The sequence below is a fragment of the Pseudopipra pipra genome, chromosome 13 (genome assembly GCF_036250125.1).
Source record: "Pseudopipra pipra isolate bDixPip1 chromosome 13, bDixPip1.hap1, whole genome shotgun sequence".
NCBI lineage: Eukaryota > Metazoa > Chordata > Aves > Passeriformes > Pipridae > Pseudopipra > Pseudopipra pipra.
In genome coordinates this window covers 9,505,457-9,529,342 of record NC_087561.1, presented here as the reverse complement: position 1 = coordinate 9,529,342, position 23,886 = coordinate 9,505,457, and the positions used below count along the sequence as shown (strand labels likewise).

At 43.9% G+C, this 23,886-nt stretch overlaps 1 protein-coding gene across 11 annotated transcripts in view; it reads right to left on the bottom strand.

The window, feature by feature from the left end:
* IL1RAPL2 (interleukin 1 receptor accessory protein like 2) overlaps positions 1–23,886 on the bottom strand; it is a 419,062-nt gene that overhangs the window by 340,262 nt on the left and 54,914 nt on the right. For 4 of the 11 annotated variants that reach the window (XM_064669936.1, XM_064669938.1, XM_064669939.1 and 1 more), the window contains one exon: positions 9,199–9,299. In XM_064669936.1, coding sequence (XP_064526006.1) covers positions 9,199–9,280 — 82 coding nt within the window. In that variant the 5' untranslated portion in view covers positions 9,281–9,299. Of the gene's footprint in view, positions 1–9,198; positions 9,300–19,433; positions 19,531–20,904; positions 21,111–23,619; positions 23,784–23,886 lie in introns of those variants that run through there. The other 7 variants (XM_064669937.1, XM_064669944.1, XM_064669943.1 and 4 more) reach the window with 7 other exon arrangements.

The window sequence follows — 23,886 nt, the reverse complement described above, 5'->3', positions numbered from 1 at the left end:
TGATTATATGTCTGCATTTTACAAATAGCTCAAAGACATCAGAATGATTATATCTCACATTATTTCTCCCATTCCAGGCCCACCCATATATATATATTGCTGAACATGTAATATAGCATAACCATGCATGAAGTGGCTCTGCACATAGATCCAAATAACCTTAGTATCACAGAGTGCATCAGCAAAACAAAACCATAATGCTTCAATTCAGAACAAACAATTCATGTTGTCTTGTGAAAAATCTGATCTGCTATATTAACATCAGTCTTCACAAATAATAAGCCAATTCTATCTTCAACATACCAGAAAAAAAATCCATTAACTCTCAAATATTAAAGAATAAATTTTAAAAAATCGAAAACCAACTTTGCACTCGAATTTTATATGTATTTGTACAGTGGGATGAAAGGACCAGCACTTCTTTAAATAAACATGAACATCTGGTTAAGACTAGACAGAGGTGTCCTTGGATAAAGGTGTTTAAGGCTATTCACACATCTGAGGACAGAAGTCGAGTTCCTGCTATTGCTAAAAATCTAAAGGCAGCTACTCTGTAAGCACAGATGGAGCCCCGAGTGGCTCAAATGCAGCTGCCTGCCTGCAGAGCCCCAGCAGTTCACCATCAACAAATGTTCTTCAAGTCAGAGCAATAAGTATACACAGAGGTTTCTATAAACTTGGTTACCCAAGAGACTTGATTGGCATCTCCAATGCTCCTGGTCCCTCAGGTAATTCCATATGCCATTTTACAGTCTTCAGTGGTTGCTCCCTCTGTGTCCCCACTATTCTCTGGAAGGGCAGCTCATAGCCAGTACACGGAACAGACTTGTAACATTCAAAAGCAAAAGCTGTAAGCCTAAAACTAGTGCATAAAACTTGATATAACCAAATCTCTCTCCTTCTTTTCCTCTTCCATTTCTAGCTGACACATTTTTCTAACTTCTACTGAAAAATAACAGAAATTAAAGAAGCTGTTCCCTATCACATGTATCCAAGGACATAAAAGCACATTCTACACACATGCTTATTTAGCCTCAAAATTTCTCTATGAGACAGTACTGCTTTCCTCGTCCTTGCCTAAGGGATTAGCAACATAACAAAACAGAGGGAAACATTTTATTTATGTGTTACTCCCCACATCACCTTCAGTGTGTTGGGCAGTCATAACATTGTTTTATCTCTGGATGATTTTCTGCCATTTGTAAAATGGAAATAACTATGATGCAAACATTAGAGACAAAAAGCATTTGTTATGAAATACCATGGTAGCAGATGTTTACTGAAAACACCAGATAGTCCCATGAGACTTAAAAAAACCCTACCCAGGCAACAAAGTACAATTAGAACATAGAAAGTCCAAAAAATAATACAACTATCATGTTTCTACTACACAGCCCTACAAACATTTCAACTGTACACATGGCTGCTGGAAGCCTAAACAGCAGTATGTCCCCCAGACACATGCAAAAGTGACATAAAAAATATTGTACTTTAGACATTAGAAAGCAATTTGGGAACCTCAGACTTTCCCTTTTGCCCTCTTTCAGGCCTATTCATTGACAGGGGAGCTGAATGCCTCGGGAGCTTGCCCTGAGATGCACCACTTTCCCTGATGCCTTCAGTCCCAGAGGGGCTGGTAGCCCAGGTTAGCTGTCAGGGACTGATGCAGGTTCCTTTTCCTCCCACTTCATTACAGCCACAGGAATGAGACAGTCAGATACAAAAGCTCATGTCAGGTACTGCCATTGCCTCCAGTTTCTTTATGAAAAATCACTGAGCAACACTTGCAGCTGCCTGGATCATACAGTCTCCTACTTGTTCACTTACTATTTTACTTCCCATCTGGAATAACGGGTGCAGAAATCTCAGTAGATACCTTTTTAAAGCAGTACTGATCCCTCAAAGAAGCAGACCAACTGTACCTGGCTTACACTGAAGTGTCAAAATACCTTCCCCAGTCAAAAAAAAAAAAAAAAAGTAACTGGGAATGAGTTTACAAAGGTCCTATGCAGCACAATAGATCTACAGTTCTGTGAATCCCAAAGGTGAAGGAGGTTTAAAACAAGTCAAGCTAACAGAAATACCCTCCTGCTGGCTCCATTCCTGCCTGAATAAGGAACCACACAGAGAGGGAAAGCAAGAAGGAACTGATGGCAGAGGCTGGTGGGCACAGGCAGCCTGGTTACCATGTCTTGGAAAAGCAAAGTGCTCAGGTCAGAAGCTTAACTTGAGTCTAAGTCTCTGTCTTCAGCTGCAGAGCACTGCACATTTCCCTATCAGTCTGTGTTATAAGTGCTAATCATGCTTCTTGTAGGAAAGAATCGATTGGATTTGAAAGGGTTAGAGATTAATAAAGTGATAAATGTACCCTCTAGAGGTGACACTGCAGCTCAAATCAATTTTGCTTTCAACTAATAGATGGGCAATCATTTCTACTTTAGTGAGTTACAACAGAATACAACAATCACACAGGTCTATATACTAATGTTTGTACATACATGCACTGCACAAAACAGAATTCCTTCCTTCATAGGTCAACAACTTGAAATACATCTGCACCTCCTGAAAAGGCAAAAATCTGATATTTCCTTTTTTATCTGTAAAACCAACTTCTTCAAAAACTTAAAGGTCCCAAAAAACAACCCCGAAAATGCATCTTAATTCTCCTTTCTCTCACTATTTCCCATAGTGATCCCAACATCTTCTATCTCACAGTTTTACTGCTTGTGACTGTGACAGCTACACTCATGACAAAAACAAGTAGTAAAAAAGAAAAAAAAAGAAGTTTCTGATACAATGTGTCACAGAGACTAGGAACTCAAAGCTGAAACGCACTTCAAACAACAAGGTTCTGAAAGCAAAGTAGAAAAAGTTCTTTAAATTCAGTGGACAGAGATATGAGAATGTGTATTAATATTCATACTTAGTTCAATCTAAGGAGCCTTATTTACATTCCTTCAAATATGTACAGCAGTGTGTAAAACCTGCCTTAAGATGTATTCAGGTTACAAAAACCCAAACACTCCTCAGAACTGTTCTTGGTCAGGAGCTGACCCAAAGCAAAGCCATTTCATCACAGATTCCTTATAGCTCCCATAGGTCCACATACCCCTAAGTTATCTCAAAGTCTCTGAGTCACCAACAGATGTCCCAAATTGAGCAGATATTCATCTCCAGGACAAGCTAACATGCTGAGCTTGGAGACTGTTCTGGGTAAGTCTGCAGCTGTATTATTTATACTTTCATTTGAACATTATGTAAGACAAACGTTCCAAAAATATTTTCATGAACAAGATGAAAAACAAAACATGCCAGAACAACTTTCCCTGTCCCTCAGGACAGTCAGTTTCACAGTAAGGACACGAACCTAGGACACTTGCTGTCAAAGTGAGCAAACTAGAAACACTGAAATGAAGAGCGCTCTTAAAATTTCTAATTAGGATCTTAAAGAAAACAAAGCAAAGACACCTTGACACATTATGGTTTTTTTCATTTGAAAAGCCCCATTTTGGAAAGGAAAAATACGTACTATCCAGTTAAAGGCACAGAGCTAGAAGATTCTCAGTCATGATGGTACATATAGTAGAAAATTAAGATATTATCAATGAACTTCTACATGCTGCAGCAAGATGTAGAACAGATATCCAAACAGCTGACACAATGCCCAGTGCAAAAGTGGAAGATTATAGATTTTTAACTGATGAAATGACATTTCTTTCATGCTTTATTTCTCCCTATCCCCTGAAGATCTTACCTTTGTAATTTACTGCAGTTTGAAACAATTTAACTCTGTTCATTTATTTTATTCAAATACAGCTGTGATTTCCCTTTTGGGAAGGAGTCTAGCTTTAATATTTAAGTATCAGCTCAATATTTTAATTGTTTTCATTATACATGAATTCATTTTAAACATGTGCAATAGCTAAAAATTTGAGTGCTTAAGTAAGTTCAATATTTAAACTTTCTCAGGTTGAGGTCACTAAAAAAAACCCCAAATCTTTAGCAGATTATTTCCTTTCTTGTTCTTTGCGCATTTTCCTCCCTCCCTGCCTGCAAATAAAACGGATAAATGCTGCCAGCTGTCTCCCAGATAGGTCTGTCCAGCTGCAATGCTGCTTTCTGTCTAGAGGATAAGAAACTAAAGCTGAGAATCCTGTAATGAGGTGCACGACTACCAGAGCTTCACAGCTGCCTTGCTGGTAGCCCCCTGAGACCTGACTGAGCACAGGAGCTCAGCTCCTCACTTCCTGCTGATCCAAACTGAACAGATGGAGAGCAGCCTGAACCCGTGAGCAGACACAACCATATGCAGGAGAGGCTGTACTTTCCTGCACTGATGACAGCTCAGAACAACGGTGATTCTGACTTTGTTTGCTGGAGCTGTGAAGAACTCAACATCTTCTGGGAAAAGTAAGAGATCAGTGTGTGCTGATTAGTGTTGCCAAGCTCTCATCTCCTCTGCCTGCACGTTATTGGCGGGAAGTAAAAGCCAAAAGCCTCTCTGGCATCACTCATATCTCAGAAATGGGAGGGCTCATAGCCATGCATTTTTCATCAGGTGCAACTGCAAACTAAAGTAAATGAAAAGCGTGGCGTGAGCACACATCCAGCACCTCCTCTGGAGCCCACTCCAGAAGCAGCAATGGACTTTGGAAGTTAGGCTCATCTAGGATATCCTGCTCCATGCACAAATCTGTGAGTCGCCTCTGAACTACAAACACCTTCACTTCCACGTATGCCACAGTTTTCATGGCCAAAATGGTCAGGCAACAACACAGGATGACTGAGCTTCATTGAAGGGAGCAGATGGAAATCCCAGGCTAGAGAAGTGACAAATAGTCGGAAAGTGAAGGCTTTAAATGAATGTGTTAAAGCACTACATCCTCACCAGCACAACATCAATGAGAGAATTCAAGACAATTTGGCTCTGCCCATACACAGCAAGACACAGTGACAAGTCAAGTCCACTCTCTCTCACGCCATTGGTGGGAAAGCCAGCTGCAGGTGAAGGGTGGCGGATCAGAGACGCACTTGCTCCTGTGGCACATGACTGCCTTTTGGATGGTCCCAAGATAAACAGAAGGAGAATGGAAGGGCGGAATCCCACAGCACATCCATCCAACATGCTATGGAGGAGAGGACATGACTGTAGCTCGGAGGACATACCCGTGCCAGGCCTGAGCCAATTAAGCTGTGTTAACCTGCAGAAAGACTACTGTGTGCTCTGCAGCCAGCACCCTTGCAGAAACCTTGGGGATGTCTGCCCATGCTCCTCCACACAAGGCTGGCATGCCCTCCGGAGCTCCAGCATGCTGAGAGAGGGTATTTCAGCTTAGCAAACAAATACAGCAACAATAAATGGCATCAATTATTCACTAATGGAATTATGTCTAGTAAGTCAAACAGAATCTATAATCTGAAAAATCTTCTGCTTAAAAAATGCAATGATTTTTTAATTGGTTTTATATTCCCTGCTATGATTATTCAAAGCACTATATACAATGGGTTTGGGAAAAGAAGTGACTTAATCCGATTAAAAGGAAATCACCTGCCAGCTGGGAACCTAGCAGCTCCCACATCCTCAATTTATTTGTATAACCTCCATCTGTAAAATACCCTTTCTAGGATATTGCTAAGGCTGCAGTCCCCGCATTAGCTGTTTGTTCAGTCTGCTTCTTAAAGGAAAAAGGATGGCCTGCAGTTTTCAAAAATGCTTCCTAATATTAAGAAATGCCTGTGAAACTTAAGTCAACATTACACTCACACAGATGCTTGAGGCAAACTGTTCTGTTCCCACCACAAACAGAAATTGTTACTCTGTAGACATGACAGATTTCTTCTGGAGCATCTGGAAGTCACTGCCTGTAAAGAAGACTCTGACTAGCATAATTAAATTAGCTCACCCATTTTAATTATTTTGGCACCACATCTCAAGTGAGGAGCAGCCAAACAAATTAATATTGCTACAAGTTTCTCTGACATTTTTGCAGTGTTGCAGGGTACTCTAAAACCTACTTGCAGCCCCCACATGCATTCCTGTTTGTCTTCTCCAAATGGGAAATACGGACACCTGAATCTTTAACAAAGGGTAAGTAAAGGACATGAGACAAATCTTTCACTGCTGTTTTTCTCTTCCCTTCCATGAGGACTGTTTCTTCAGCAAGCTATAGTTCTATGCTTCCAACTGGAGCACCATTTCATCACGTTTTGTTTAGTATCTTAGATACTCCTGACCTCTCCTTAATGACTCTTGCCTGTTGTCCTGCCCCTGTGTACTGTCTGCACTTGCTGCCTGGATTTCTCATGCTCAGCTTTCTCCCCTTGGGTTTTCATTCCTTGGCTTTGAAGGAGTACTTTCACACCAACTTCTGAAGATGCCTTCCTAGCCAAACCTCTGTTCTCTTTAGGCAACTTCAGTCACAGTGATAATGTCCTTCTGGACACTGCCCTCCTTTTGACTGCCTCAGTTTTAGTGATGCTTTTGCATTACCTGAAGACAACACCTCACCCTCCTATTGCTCCACCCCAGGTCCTCTTCAACTCAGCTCTCTTTAGATTTTCCCTACCCCTTAAACAAGATATATTCAATTATGTGATATTACATGCATGCCAGTCAGCTTCATAATTGCTGTTGTACTTGACACTAATCATAATTCTGGCCATTCATGCAATAATTCTACACATTGCTTAGAAAAATGCCAGTCTGCATAAGTCGGCAAAGACACCAATACCCCAATTTTGCTGGTTTATTGTCCTAGTAGCCCAAATCTGTCTTTATCATCAGTGTCAGCACCTTCCATGCACTGCTTCACACTGCTCTACATAACTGTCTGCACAATTTCCCTTCCCCTTTTGAGGATGCTCACCAGTGTAGACATCCCTGTACCAATAGCCGGAAAGAGCCAAGACTACAACATCCAGCCAGAACACTGCTGCAGAGATCCTGTCCACAGGGCATCATTTGGGCACTTCATCCACTCCCCCCACCTCAGCTCTAAGCTACAGCTAGAACAGTCTTTCTGCTTTCAGACATCCTGCTGTTTACACTGCAGTGCAGCTGCCCACAAATAACCATTACATTAATTTCCTCTTTCCATTCTCCTTCATCAAGACATCAGTAAAAAATAATAATAAAAAAGACTCTGAACCACAGCACCAGCATGTTACAGCTACTGTCACCCTATGGAGCAATACAGTGTCATTGTTTCATGGTGCATTTCCCTGGTTGCATCCATCCACTGTCCCAGATCTTCCACTAAACTAATACAAACAGTTAAAGCTCAGAAGCCTCTGGGACATCTGTCTCTTCGCAACATAAAACATTTAGTGAAGCCCTAAGCAATCAAACAACAGTCCTTCATATCTAAAGATCTTTCAGAAGAGGAGTCAAATTATCAGTTTTGCACCAAGTGCTGATATCACAGAAACAGAAAATTATTTCACACACAATGTAGTGGAAAAAGCAAAAAAAGAAATCAATAGTTTGCTCCATGCAGCAATCAGAATGAGTATTGAAGGTGAGAGCCAACTACATGATTAAGTGCTTGCAGAGAAACTATAATTTTATTTTACATGCATTTTTCCCCTTCATCTTATTCTCAGCATATCAAATGAAAAGAATAAGAACCACCTATTCACTTGTTGGTTATATTTAGCAAGAAGCAGCCTCACAGTTTTTTAAAAAATATATAATTAAAGGTGAATTACCAGCTGAATGATGCTATGACCACCAGCATGTCACTTCTACAGATGCGTACTTCTGACAAAAGAATTGCAAAGGCTCTTCCTTGCAGCCAGGTGCTGTTGTCTGGCATCAGCGAATAAAGGCTGTTCAATTATATTGATTATGGATGTCACAAAGGGTTCCCATTCAGGCCAGCAACAGCAGTTTTGAAAAACAGGAACACCATCACAGCAGCGTTTAGACCAAGTTCCACCACAGCCAAACCCCATTATCCATGACTGCTCTCACAGGGCAGACAGGGCTCTGGACACAATAACCACAACAAAAAGCCACACACTAGTTCAGTTTAGCAATCTCCATTTACATTTTCCAGCCCAGCAGAAAGAATTCGGCCCAGCATCTGGCAATTCCCAGAGTAACACTTCTTAGCCTGGGGTGTGACATCTAATTCTTTATAACCAATAACTTTTCTCCTTTGTTCTCAGGAAATGTAGAAATTAAACTTAAAACTGACCACACCAACTGAAATCAGTAATTTCTGTTTGCACCTGCAGTGCTGAGTGTTGGCTGAAGACACTGAGGACAGCAGGATCAACAGGAGCCCTCACACATGTAAGCACAGCACACAGATAGTGCAGAAAAACAAGATAATGTGCAAGTTTAAAAGTACAACTTTTACCCAGTGTCAGTTACCTGCCCACATACACCAGGCTGTAGCAGACCAACACCACTGTGCAAACTGCAGTGAACCTACTGCTCTGCCCAAAATCCTCCCAAACTCACAGCTTACTTGAGAAAGGTAAACAGTCCAATGAAGTCACTCCCTTTGAGGGGGGAGAGCTGCATGGACTAGAAGTCACTTCAGGCTCAAGTACAGGTGAGCCATTATCCAGGTGAACTGTCTACCCTGGAAGGAGATGCTCTAATGCCTCTTTGAAGTGTTCTGTTACTATTAGTAGGTTTCAAAAGCAGGTGTAAACATAAACCAACTCCTACTCCCTCCCTTCCACTGCCAGAAGAATCAGAGATTATCTACTCAGGAAAACTCTTCCCGGTTAATCCTATATATGATCACACATGTGGCCACCATGACTTTTTGGAACGCGATTTTCCAACATACAAAAAAATCATCCAGACTTAGAAGTTACCACAAACCACATCCACAGTTAAGAAAATTCCTTAGCGTGAGTAAAAGACTGGATGTTAAAACAATGCCAAAGTTATTATTACCTTGGTGGGGTTTCAGTCAGATCAGTCTTTTTTTTTTTAACAAAAGAAAACATAAGGACACTTTCAAATAGCTTAAAGTCACACCAACAGAACATTATGGTAAGAAAATTCATCCTGTAAACATCTGGTAAGCAAACCATACTAATTATGACTTTTTTCTTTTTTTTTTTTGGCAGAAGAGAATAAGCATTATATATGCAAACCAAAAAGCAGCCATCTAAAATGCCTGATTGCATGAGTACTAGGTCCAGATCCAAAAGTAAAAATAATTTTCTGTGACTTACCAGAATTTCTCTTTGACACGAGCTTCAAATTCATGCTGACTACAGTACAGATCACAAGAACCAAGAGAACAAGAGGCTTCATCTTTCACTTTCCGTGTCAGCTGAAATGCAAACATAGTAGTAAGTCTGAATCACAGCTCTTCACTACAACAAAGCAGCAGCTACAGTTAAACTATTTCTCAAAGAACCATTACAGTGCTTAATCTAATGACTTCTGGGTTTATATTTATGCAGAGGTAGGAAATCATAACAGTTCAAAGTAACTGTGTATGAACAATTTACCTCTATCACACAAAAGGGTTGGGTTTTTTATTAAATGACACCTCAAAAATATAATTTTGCTCTCAGAAAAAAAATCACAAGATACAACAGTTTATTTGAAATAGTATGGATCTAATCGGGCAGATTTTTGTATGTTATTTAAGGGGGAGATCCTGATGGTCATAATTAGCTTTGTCTCATACAAACAAGGCTAAACACTTAAAAAAATTCATATTGTTCAGGAAAACATATAAGGTAGGTTATTCATGCAGTCTCTCTTAGCAACCTTATTTTCCCGCTGGTGACCTCGTAAAAGCTCATAAAATGAATTAATGCTACTTCACAAATTTCTCCTATAAAATGAGGTAAAAGAAGGTGAACAAAATTCAGAAATCAAAGAATCTAGGTCTCGGGATTCTCATTTAAAAGACAAAATTAGTCTCTCCTGGGAACTTTACTACTCACTTTATATTACATACCTTTAAAAAATAAAGAAAAAAAAAAAGGAAAAATATAGTTTAGGATTCTATTTTTAATTTGATATAATTACCAGAACTAATTTTGTTTTCATTTGCAAATATGAAGCCATTCAAGATAAAATAGCAAGAGCAAACTGAGGCTCCTTCTCTGCATTTAAAAACAGGTAGATTGAATCTGAACTCAGCAAAGCCCAACTCTCTCTTGCTCTCTCCCAAAGAGGGATGATTAATTATAAGCTAAGTCCCCAAATATATGCTTAGCTTGAAGTCACAGGCCTTGAAGTGGCTTGATATATTTAGACTCCAGGAATTCATCTCCATAACAGATACAGAGTTTTTATCAGGACCCTTATTCTCAGATAAAGAGGGCAGTCATCTGAAATTATTATTTGCACCAAAAGATTCAGCAAACATTCTATAGCAGTTTCATTTAAACAGAAATGCACAAAACTACCTGCATTAGGAGTCAAAACCAAGGCCAACGAAACAGAATAATTCCTTAAACTCTGTAGCACATCTGCCCACTCAGCCCACTCAGAGGTCCCAAACCCTCAAATTTGGGACCAACCCAGACCCCCGTCACCCAACAGGATAGAGCAGAAAGAGGGTGCAATGTCCTGCAGTTCACCAAAGCTTATTCAGTTCGAGTTTATTACATCAAATATCCTTCCCTTGTAATTTTACTACTAGCCTACTGTTGTGTGAAGAATATGTAAGGATATTTTACAGGACAGGAATTATGTTGCTATTCAGTTATTTCAAAATTACCGCTTGGAACCGAAGTTCTCTTCCTCTCACCTTACTGTACTATAAGCTACAAACAGGCAGTGGATTTTTTTTTTCCTCTTCCTGAATTCTATGTTCCCGTGGGCTCTTTATGCCTATTGATTCCTCACAGTAATGATGCTAAGGCGTTTTCAAGGAATAATATGTGCTGAAGGGTGTCTGACAGTGGTTAATGACAGAATTAGCATTCATTCTTCCTTAACCTCTCCTTGGAGTAACAAAATCCTGAAACAAGCGAGGCCATCCTGACAAGAGAGCTTAAAAAAAAGTAATTGAACTAAATCTTTTGACAGATAATTGTAATGATGTTATGCTAGAATGATTTTCAAGTGTAGCTTTGCAAATTACTTTCTACACTTTCCTCCCTTCAGTTATTACAGCTGAAGTATGGAACTCCTAGGTCCTTTTTCATGTGGGTCCATCCATCTCCACCCCAAACAAGCTATGCTGCATTAAATATATTCAAAAATTCAAAGCAAGTTCTGCCAACCAATATTAATGCTAGGCAGAGGGGAAAATTCTTGGTTCTGTCAGCATTGATAGGAGTTTTGCCTTTTGAAGTCCTGGCCTCATCGAGGCAGTCAGTCTCTGTACCTCCAAAAATCAGGAAAATTGAGCAGGAAAAGGGCAAGAAACTACAGCACTACCTAGTCATTCACAATCAAGCCCACAGCCTCAGCTTGTCATATCTGACACAACCCCACTAAAGCTGGCATGGAAATACATATCAGACTCCGAAGTGTCACCTTCATCATGCAAGACATTCCACCAGAAGAAGGTGGGATTGGTGATACCAGTGTGACCAGTTGGTCAGCTGGTTACTGTCCCGAGACAACAGCCATAGACAAACAGGCTGTTCCACCTGCCCTCTCACAGATGACTATCTGTAAACATGCAAGTTAACAAAGAACTCGAGGTACAATACAAGATCTATTTCCCCCAGAGGAATGTCCCATAGCCAGAAGAGAGAAGGTTGTATGTGTCCAGGACAAAGTTCTAAATTTGCTCACAGGCACTGAGCAGCATTTCCCTGAGGAGCTGCTTACTCTGACTCTGCAAACTCCAAGCAGCTGTAAGGGCTAACAGCTGTAACAAAAACATAGTACTCTACTGGATACACCTCACGAGAGGGGAACAAAGTTCAGGATCATTCCCAGAAGAGTGAAAAGACATCTTACTTAATAAGGATATAGAAATACCAATTGCAGACAACTTGCCCAAAATCACTGAGAGGGGAGAAGACACAGAATAAAGTGTTTGTTGAGAAGGCTGAAAGAATCACTAATCTAGACCTTGTTGTGGCCTGCCAGGTTGCATTTGTATCCAGATAAGTAAAGGGAGGTTGCTGCCATCAGAGGGAGAAGTGTAGAAGTAAGGTGAGACAACTTAATTCTCCATCATTCCACTGCCAACAGGGGTACCCCTTCCCTCCTCATACCGCTTGATGCTACAGACCACAGACTTCAGGCAGCTGTCACAGTGACCTGTAAGCACCCAGCAACTACAAGGGACTTGTTGCGATGCAACACAAATTCTGTTCTAACAGAAACCACCCTGACTCCCATATGCTGCCCAATGCCCTTCACCTCTGTTGACAAACTTAGTTCGTTCTTCTGAGTCCTCAGAAACAAGGCTTGGGAAGGTGTGTCCCATTTTCTTCATGTGCTGCCTGCTGTCCTTCCAGCACCCACTTCAGCTCCTATAGCTTCTGGGACTCAAAAGACTTTCAAGTGACAAGGTTAGAAGGAGGCACTCAGAAACAAGAAGGAAAGTGGAGCATTAGTATTCTGCACAAAACCCAGCACAGAGATTCCCAAGTTCACGCTTTAAATATAATTTAGCTTTGCTCTAATTTCTACCATGAGCTTTGTTTATGCAGTGTTCCTTTTCAAAAGAAAACAAGAAAAGAGGTGCATGTGTGCACTCAGGCACACGTCTGTGCACAGGCTGAGATTTGCTGACACACCATGAGGCTCTGTAGGTTCTGGTTTCTCCACAGAAGCTGCGATGCAGAAGGTACTCGTTAAAAACAGCAGCCCACCTCTTTAGTGATTGCCAATTGTCAGGTTTTGTTGCTCAGAAATCTCACAGAAATAAATCACCATTTTCACCCCACACGCAAAGGATGAAATGGCAACAGTAATCCTTTCACTGTCTTTACAGTATGCTAGATGGTGACTTCTGTTCATTTCTTTTCAAACCATTTCCCCACTCTACTTTTAAGGCTTTAAATTTTAATATGAACTCTCTCTCAGGTCTTCTCTTTTGCCAACACACCATACTAAGCTGTTTATTACTAAAAGATTCTCAGTCTATCTAATATGTTGGTTGGAAGCAACCCACAACGGGCACAGGATCCTTTTTTTTCATAAACACAAAAAAAAATACTTAGGATCAGAGATGCATGTTAGCTCAAATAATGTATCTTCAGCTCTACTTGCTAGGGGTCATGCAGTGTTCCTCGCTCTGCTGCTCAATGAGCATCAAAGAATATTTCATTTCGCCTAATTCATTGTGCATCTTCACCATCATAACCAGCCACTTAAGTTGTCTAAATACACAATGAACATTAATTCTACAAGGCAGTGTGCATTCAGCATTTGTCTTGCTGGATCTAAGCCTCCATTTGGCTCAGGTCCTTAACTAGACTCACATATGGCTCATTCTCCTTGTTCAGCTGAAATTTTAAGAGAAATTTAAAAATGAGGGAAGCATGGAGGGTACCTGTCAGTGCTCGTGTTGTGCAGACTGAAAGTAAACATCAACAGTGAGACAACATCTAGAGTATTTGGGATTATTACTGGCTCAGCAGTGCATCAGCTGCTTGACAGCATACAAGGAAAAAACAAGGTCTTGTCCTGAGGAAGCAAAGGGAACCACAACTAAATACACAAAGCACCTGACAAGGTTACAATACTGATCTGTAATGATTTCTCTAAAGGCTGAATAAAAACTGTAAAACTCACAGATCTTTTGGGATGTGATTGGAATAAACACAGAATCTTGTCATTTATTTCAGAAGAAACAAACAGCACGACCCCTTAGGTGTCAACACTGAGGTTTTGCTTGAAAGATTGTAATGCTTCCATTAAAAAGTTAAATATCTTCCAAATGGTAACCATAGAAGATACCAAGAGGAGCATCTTAAAGTTTCAAAAGGCATCTTACAGTGTAGAACAGAAACAAAAAAAATGAGCTTCACTGCCAAGCACAAAAGAAAAATACTGTGGATGGCCACCACCCCATAACTCCCCCCTTTAATATGTCTGGCTGCAGAGGGTAGAAGCGATTTTAGTTATGTTAAGGTGGCAATCAGACTCAACACTATGAGCAAACTCCTGGCTTGCCCTGTAGAGAAAACCCTGCAAGCATTAACACAAGAATCTTTTCCACCAAGGACTTTCTGATCCAATAGCTGCCTAAAATAGTGCTCATTTATGGTAAAAAAAAATGAAGAGCAGGAAATGGAAAAATCCCCTGAAATATTCCAAATACAGATAAAGATTCCAATATCTATAGGTTCAAAATGCTAACAAGATTGATGAGCATACAATGCATGCGCTCATCTAAATCTCTCCTAAGAAAATTCAACAAAAACTTGAGCAGTCCATCTTCACAGATTTGTGAACCAGAAGAACTAGGACTACCTAGCACTGATTAGCAGATTGAGTTCTATCAGCTCACACCATGCACTGACCTTGATTCCCTAAGCAACTCCCTCACACAGAATTCAAGTTCATTATATCTTCAAATTGGATTTTAAATCCCTCAATTGTACTTCCCCTATTGCAGCAACTCCTGCACTTGGAAACGCAGAAAGCAACTGTAAGGAGGAACAAGACTGACAAAGGAGTGTGAAAGTTAAGTATTGTTTTTTAAGCCTCATGCCCAGCTGCACCATTAGCGATGTACTGATTCAGCACTACCCTGGATTCTACGGAGAACTATTGTTCCAGCCTTTACATTGCAATATTCTAACTACACATCCCAGAAAAGATGGATATGCTTGTCCAGTATCACAGCTTTTAAATTTGAGTAGTCCAGTCCTTTTATAGACATTCAAAGTGAAATACGTGTTGTGGGAGGAGGATTACAGCTGTACTGCAAGCCCTCGTGGTTTATGAGGTCAACATAATGGATCAATTAATTTACAGGCTTTTTTTCCCTCCTAGAGTTGAAGCTATTAATATTCTACATATATTTACTTCTGCAGCTTGTGGTTTAATCAATACAGTACTTCAGGCAACATGAAGTACTGTAGGAAATGTAAAGACTGTCAGACCCAGAGAGGTTAGCTTTACAGAGTGGGGCTTAGCCTCTTACCACCCTGCAGAAGTACTTAAAAGATTACAGAAAAGCCAGTTGAGGGAGAGAAGAAAATGTGAAGACAGTCTACACTTGGAAAGCTAAACATGTGCACTTACACTGTGGAACAGGGAGTGATTTTAAGAATCATTTTAAATCAGCTGAAGTCCTAGAACTGACACAGTTACAGCAAGACAGTTCCCAAACTGCAGCAGTAATGAGAGCCACCCAAGGGGAAAGAGGAGCCCCAGCCCTGAATGACCACATATGCTTCCCAAAGCTGAGAAGGCTGCTGAGCACTGTCCCAGAAGGGCAGACTTCTGGGCAGAGGCCAACTCAGAGGCTGCTCTCTCAGACTCAGCCCACCCTGGGCTGTGGAGAAGCTCCGCTCAGAACAAAAAGGACTCTGAATCCTGCTTTTCAGAACTCTGAGTAAAAAAACCCTCGTTGCTGATGAGAATTCTTAGGCTCCAGAGCTGCTGATAAACCTTGCAAATTCCAGAAAACCCAAGGCTTCACTTGACTCCAGCTCTTCAGTCGTTGACACCCAGAACAAACACCACTGCTCAGGTCATGGGTCTTTTCTCCTGAGTGCTTTAGACAGCCCTGCCAGTGATCACAGGTCCCCTCTACAGAGCCTCAACTACAAAAGGAGAAGACATTTCAGATTAAAAGAGATGAGAAAAGACCATTTTCACCCACACCAAATTCACTCACTGCGCACTGCTCTTACATCAATAAGGAAGTCTGTCCAATTCACAGCTGCCTACGCAGGGGCATTATTAAGCCAAAAGATTAGATGCTTTGCTTCTTTCATACTCATACCAACCGTGCTTCCCAAGCAGCTTTTGCAGAAAAGCTATTAAAAATGGAGAAAGACAGTTCAAAAAGAGGCCTCAATCCTGAAAGATAGCATATCCCTCCTCTTCCCCCCCATACTGCTTCTCTCCTTCCCCTTGTCTTCCTCAAGGCTCGTTATGGAGGTGCTCAGCACAAAGAGAACTAGATTTTAGACTGGGCTGCCATCTGCATGCTGAAACATTCCCTGCTTTTATAGAGAAACTGTTTTTACAGTGTCTTAAAACAGTCCCCTTTCCAGGACCACATAGAAGATGGACTGCAGCTATAACTGTCAGCTGTATTGACATTATATTTGCTCCTATATACACTCACACCTCTGCAATATTAACACAATAACAATATCTGCACTATTGATGGCAAAGCTGATCCACATTCACTCCTGCACATTAATGAAACAAGCTCTGAGAGAGCACAACTCCGCATGAGATGTGCTCAGAAATTCATTCCCTGATCTCATTTGTGGCCACATGCTTCCCTAACTAATACCTAATGCTCAAAGAAGACAGAATTAACAGAAAAAGATGATATACCAGCTGTTACGCTTCTTATAAAACACTCTTCTACAGTTTTTCACTTAGAAAACACAGTTCCAGAGAAGCCAGGCAGGGCACTTGGCTGCCAAACAGAGGCAAGATGCTTTCACTGAACTCAGCACAATCTCAGTACCTTAAAGTGATAAACATATTCTTGATGGGGATTTTTTTTCCCCTTACATAACCAGAGTCTGGCCTTTACATATATGTACTGCCATATTTATCTGGATGAAAATAAGAATTTAAGCAAGCAAACAAACAATACTCTCCCCAGAATTTGAGAATCATGAGAAAATGCTTACAGAATATTCCTTCCACATATTTTATGGAAATCTTGAAAACAATGGGGTTTTGTTCTGATGCACCCAAAATTAAAGTGAAATACATATTTTATGTGCCCTGAAATTGCTCTACCAAATAGACATCCTCGTTAATTTAATTTTTACATATAACAGTGAGAAGAGGGGTGGAAGGAACTTTCTGTAGTGCTTTTGGGGTGAAAAGGATCAGCCAAAACCCCTGCAAAAGTTTCTAACACACAGTCTCTCTCTCACCAGCTTTGTCACTGAACATAACCCATCCCTCAGTCCACCACCTATTCCAGGAAGGTTTACCTGAATCTAGTACCAGATGCCAGAGGAAACCCTGACCATCAAGGCTAGCAAAGAGAACCTATTTATTTTCAGCAAGGGCAAGATCTCTTCCCTCTGTGTTCTTTTCAAGGCTGTTTAAAGGAAGATTTATGTTTAGTTTGACATCCTGAAAAGCAAATTGCCTCTTAAAGTGCCTCTTTATTTTGCGATACACTTTAAATGTTCACTCCCCTTTCCAGCACTAAAGACCTCCCGATAAATAGTTCACATTGTTTGAGGAAGGCTTAGAAATGACGAGCAGACATGGTTTCCCATACAGCCCTTTAAGGCTGTTTAATAGTTGTTCACGATTTAGCATCCCTTGATATTTTCAGCTTGTGCTTGAGCTTGAAGTGAGAGATTATTCAGAGCATGAATGTTTTGGAGAGCAGGAAAAGTCCATACATTATAAATGCTTTATTTGTACTTCTTGCGGTGAGTACAAATTCTCAGCCCTTTCCCTCGGATGCACAGGTCCAGGCCACCAGCCCCAGCCATCCCTGCCAGCTTCCCACCTCAGCCAGCCCCCAGCCAGTAGGGATGGCTGCCTGCACATGCTCCTTGGAACTTTTCCTCCACCTCTGGTCCCACAAGGGCATCACAACTCAGGACATAGAAAATTTTGAACTAACAGCCTCTCCCTTCCAAATGCCACGTAGAAGACACTGTTCTCCTTAGCTTTAACTGATTACTGTAACATGTACCCTTCTCTCCCAGGAAACAGCTGTAGTCAGGGTAAAAATTACTCTGCTTATGCAAACAAACCAAATCCCCTTACAGACACATCCCAGCCTGAGAGCCTGGATGCTCCCGTCATGTCCAAGCAGGCAGAGCACGCCAAGGGGTATGGGCCTTACGTGCTGTCCCCATTCCCTCCTCCTTGCTCTCCAGCAGCCTGTCTGCATCTCTGCTGGGCTCTTCACACACACACTGCTCCATACACAAGCTGCCCGTTACCTCTGCCGGGAACTGCCCCTAGCAGCTCCCAAAAGCCTAAACCCTCCATGGCTCAAGCTTAGAGTGGCAAGGGACAACACCCACGAGATCCTGAGCCCAGTAAGTGTGCTCCTACCTGTCTCTGCTTCCACACTCCTCTGCAGCCTCATTTGGGCTTAAGGCTGTGAAGTCCAGCTTCTTCTGAGGCCTCCAACCTCCATCAAATCAGGAAACTTCCTCCTCCCTCTCCCACACCACCAATCTCTGCCTGATCAGAAATGATTTGTGCCACAAGAACAGCCTTTCTGCTGAGCTCACCTTCACCCCACCAGCCTATGAATCCCTCCAGACACTCACAGGCTCTTTTTTGATCTGACTTCTATTTGGAGAATGGTCAGTCCCCCCACATTGGTTTCCAACAGCTTCAGCTACTGCACTGCTTCAAAGTGCAGCCATCAGACCAGCAGCTCTGAAGATTAAAAGGCTTTCCATCGCTCTACTCTGCGAGACACAGAGCAGTTCAGATAACACTGGCTGATGCCACGTATGCACAGAGGCTCCAGCAATTGCATGGCATCCACCAAAATTGACTCAAACTCCCTAAGTGCATTAATGTGGCACACCTGGCCTTTCTCACTTCTCATGCAAGCAAATCTTCTTCCCTTTTCCCTCCCCTTCCCTCCCCATTTTGCTGGTAAAGCATCAATCACTAAACAATTTGAAGATGAACCTCCTATGAGCTTCTAAGCAATGTGAAAGTAAAAGAGTGGTCTGCAGAGAACTCCTGAGCCTTACAAAGGGAACAACCAAAGATTCATCTCTCTCCTGTGCTCACCTGCAGTTCAAGCAGGGGGGTGAGTACAAGGAAGTCTTGTTATCAGCTAGCTGAACGTTCCCAGCTGATCACCCCTCCCTGGTACCCAGGTGTGGGCCATAAGTGCACACACCCAGGCACGCAGGATATGTGCTTTCCAACACCCTTGATCACCAGCTAGAAAGCTTTAGTTCAGTAGAGGAAGGACTCCCCTCGCAGATTCGGATCTGGAGCACGCTGGAGGTGCAAGCTGCTGCCTAGCAACACAAGCACTCTGCGTGGAGGTCGGACCATGCCCCAGTCCTCCCACTGCAAGGGGTCTCCTATGCCCAGAGAAACATCCTCACAAGGATGCAATCCTTAGTAATTTCTCAGAAAGCCATCCTGCACATCACCTGCACAACACTTGCTTAACCACAGACTCGCCAAATCCTTACGAACACTGACCGTGCCTTGGTGAACTGCCAGAACTCTTTACTTCTAATGTTTACTGCACATGCATTGCACCCTGCTGGCTTAGGGAGCCCAAAATCCCAAATCCTAGCGGGTTCCACTGTCTCCTCTGCAGTCACTCTATTGCAAAGCAAGAGACTGACTCGCTGTCAGGCAGCTTGTCCTCCAGACTTACCTCCTGCCTCGGGTCTGGCACGAGCAAAGCCTTTCAGACACCATGTCCTCCTCAGGGCTGGCCCGCTCCTGCCTCTGGAGGGAAGTCCCTTCCCATGCACTACACAGAAGCAGGGCAGGCAGTCACCTGCTCTTACAGATATCACAGACTGTCAGGCAGCCACACAGTTTTATCCCTGACGAGGAATAACATCCCCTTTTAGGCACGGACAACAAGCATTTGGGGCGAGTGCTTCTCTCAGGTGTGAACGCAACCATAATCACGCAGCACCTGAGCACCCTGAAATAGCCCTTGCCCACTGCCTTTCCCTCCTCCCCCAGCAGGTCACCTCGCCTTGCACCCGCCTCTAAGAACACTCTGAAAAACCTCAAAACTATCCGCACTCTGATGGTAATATTGTAACACCCAAAAACCGCACACACGCACTAAAAATCTACACATATATTTTAAATAATCAGGATAAAAACAAAACAACATAAACACTGCCGAGGAGCACGACAAAGTGCTGTCTCCTGTCACGATGGGTTTTTCCTCGCAGTACAAACCTAAGTTTGCGTCTTAATCCAAAAGAAGCAGAAATTGCCCAAAGCACACAGACGTTACTGTAACTTTGAGAAACCGCAGCTTACAGCATTTTCTACCAGAAACTTTTGATTCTTCGAATCCTAGCAGAGACAGCAGCCTAGGGACAGGCTGTTTGAAAACACCCGCTGAATCAATTGTTTGAGACAGGTTTTGCGCCCTTTAGCAGGTTTCCGTCAGACCCCAAAAGAAACCAGAGCAGCCTTATTTGCCACGGAATTTTCGGAGGCAGCGAGAGATTTCAAGTTCCAGCGTTCTGGACCCACCGCGGTACCTCAAAGCAGCCAAGCCTCCAAAGAACCGATACCTCTTCAACAGGCTCCACCGCGCTGCAACATCCCAAAGGGCAACTGCTCTCGTGCTTTTATTTTAAATCCCCGGCAGTAACACTTTACCCGGGAAGCCCCACGAGCGCTCGCGGCGCTGAGTGAGAGACCCTCGGTACTAACTCAGACCGCCCTTCGTGACAGAAAAACCCTCCCGGCGCCTCCAGAGCCGCAGGGCTCGATCCGGGGAGCGGCGGAGTGGCCGCGCCAGCACAGACGGCTCCGGCCACGGCCCCGAGCAGCTGCTCCGAGACCGGCGGCGCCGCGGGAGGAGCGGCCCCGCGGGCGCGGGACGGAGCCGGAGCTGCGGGTGTTCCCTGCCCGGAGCCCCTCGGGAGCGCCCAGGCACCAGCGGGACCCCCGGGGCTCCCTCCTCCTGCTCCGCAGCTGCGGGAGGGACGCGGTGGCAGCCGCATCTTCCCAGCCCCGTCCCGCGCGCAGCGGCGGCACCGAAGGGGGAGACTCCTTACACCCGAACTTTTCTTTTTCCGAGGGAAGATTTCTTTTTTCCTTTTAAATTAAAAAAGGGCGCTGCCGCGAGACGCGCCGCGCGCAGGGCTCACCTCCCCAGCGGCTCCCCTCTAGGTCTCCATGCCGGGCGTCCCCCCCGCCGCGGAGGCAGCGGGAGCTGCGGGCCGGCGGTGCCGGGCGGGGGCGGCCCGTGTGCGCGGAGCGCGGCTCCCGCCCGTGGGGTCGGGGCGGAGCGGGACCGGGATGGGGATGGGGATGGGGATGGGGACGGGACCGGAGCGGGGCCGGGACCGCGCGCGCTCCCCCCGCCGGCCCCGCGCGCGGCAGGTGCGCCCGCCCGCCACGCGCTGAGAGACGCCGCAGCGCCCCCTGGCGGCCGCGCCGCGCCAGGGCACCGCCCCGGCCCCGCTGCCCCCCCCGGCACCGCCCGGGCCAGCGGCGGGACCAGCGGCGGGACCGCCCCGCCCGCCCCGCCACAGGGACCCCCCAGAGCCCCGCAAGGCCCCGGCGGGGAGGGGGCTGTCGGTCCTACAAGGGACCGCGCACGCGGCCGCGATCTCGGCAGAAGAAAACGGCCAAGAGAGGGATGGAGGGAGCGTCCCCAAAGGGCTGCGGAGGCGCCGCCCCGTCCAAGGGGGTCTGGCAGGGCTGGGATGGGAACAGGCGGCGTTGAACCTCCCCGCGCTGGGGCAGCGCGCGGTGCCAGCGCAACCCGGGGCTCCCGAGGGTCGCAGCGAACACGCAACATCCCTCCGGGAGCAGCACCCGCGGCCGTTCCGCCCCTTCCCCGGGTAGCGCCGGGCTGGCCTCGGGCTGCCCGCCCCACTTGTATCGGTTTCAGTTCGATGGAGAGCGGTGCGACTCGCCCCCGGGGTTACAGCATCTGCACTGAGCGGGGAGAAGCTGCTTTCAAACCCGCTGCACATTTTCGCACCATCATTAGCATCAATTTAACCAGTCCTGCCTTCAACTGGACCAGGCTAAGTTTCTCTTCCCTAACTCTGCTTCTGACATGGCACATCCATGCTTTCCGCAGCATGGTAGTGTTATTTTTAGTTTCCCTGCACTGCTTTTTATTCGCTTTTAAATAGCTTAGAATAGCTCCATGCAGAATATAATCTACTTCTGCATTTTGCTCAGATTCACAGGAGGACCCAGTTTTGTCACGCAACTGCGATGCAGGCAGGAAAATCACGGGCCAGATTCCTGTAAGTGCACTTCAGGCTCACGTAAGCGGCACGACTTTAGGGTGCCTAGTGCTGGGACCGACTGGTGCTGTGTCACAGGTGCTGTGTCACTCCTGCAAGTGACCCTTGCGAGGCTGCAAACACTGAGCAACGCAGCGGTGGGAAGCTCATAACCCAAACAGCAGCCACACACAGGAAAACACCTTCCTTGCAAGACCCGCACCAGAGAAGTTAAGCATCCTCTCAGCATCGGGCAGCTGAGAAGAGCCAGATCCTACTCAGTCACACACAGTCCACCCCAGCTATGTATCAGTGTCAGCACCTTTGCGATTATTGATGGTAAGCCAAGAAAACACTCAGCTCTGCTTTCAGGTCTTTATCACATATGCAGAGCTGACAATTAGAAACATTGTCCTGTTACCTACAGACAAAGCAAGTTTGAACTAGATACCATACAGGGACAACAAAAGTAGCAGCATGTTTAGGCATTTCTCTGAGTATAACCATCCTTTAAAGCCTCTCTTAAGGAGGTGCTGGGGATGAACAGCCACATTGTTCTGCAAGGTGAGGCCAAGAACAACCAAATATGGTGACTTTTCCCAGTCCCAGTCATGAAGGGGACTCAGGCACACTCAAAGTATTCTTACATACAGTAAATGAGCAAAACTATTGTAGAGCAGGAATGTGAAAAAAAAAAAATCAATAAACTTGCCCATTTTTTCTGCCTGTATAATTCTTTTAACTAATTAGAAAGAGAGAATATGTTGCCAGGAGACCTTGCTTCTTCAGATGACATAGATGTCTTCTGCAATTTATAACTTCTTGCACTTCGGCTACTCTTTCATTTCTCCTGGCATGATTACAGTGTAAAAGTGCTATTTTTAACATTATTTACCAAGTCACATACTAAAGTCACTTTTTAGCTGAATTAAAAGATTTAAAGCCTAAAATAAAACATCCCATGGACTCTGATATATACAGTTAGGTGAAGCTGTAGTTAATGATACCTCAGAATTATACTTGAACTTAAAATGAATAGATAATGTGGTATTCATTAGACATTCTTCAGCACTTTATAATAAGTCAGAAAAATGTTAGTTATTAGGCTCACTATATGAATTTATACATTATTCATAAAAAAGAAGGGAATATACTGCTGACTGATTTTTTTTATTTTAAACCAACTTTGTTTCCCTTATTCTAATCTCATCTCAGCCCATTGTGGAAAATAATCCATTTCACAGACAAGAGTAGTATGCCATACAGCTGTCAGTCTTTAGGTAGGCTCAGTAGGAATGAAAAGAGGAATGTAGTATTCATGGAGTTGAATACAGAGCAGAAGAGATCAACCTTCAGAGGAATTGTAGGAACAGCCTGCCATGCACCAGGCCTTAGGCTAGTTTCTAATGAACCACTAAAGAAGTAATGAGATCTGCTTTGGCCTTTGTTTCTGACCACCTTTTTGCTGTTGTTTTTTAATGTGTGGCAAAGCTGGCCAGGGACCCCAGCTAAGGCTTCCCAGATTCACTGTGTGTTGTAGCCACACACACAGGAAACAGAGAATAATGCAGCTGATCCTGATAAAAATAGGAGAGAGAAAAGTTATTCCCGCTGTCATACCTGTACATACTTGGAAAGGATGTCCAAAGAGACTGGTGAGCTCAGGCGACATCAAGCTGTAAGTCTCTGGAGAGCCAGGAACTGAATGCATCACCTCAAATCCCATTTAGTTCTCCCATCCTTGATTTGCTACATCTTTCCATTCTTTCTGCTAACCAAATTACTTCATGCCAGAGAATTCACTGAAAAAGATTGTTTTCCACTGTCAGTTAGCTTTGGGAGAGTTCCCAGATACACCTTCTTAATCAGTATTAATCAATCTATGTG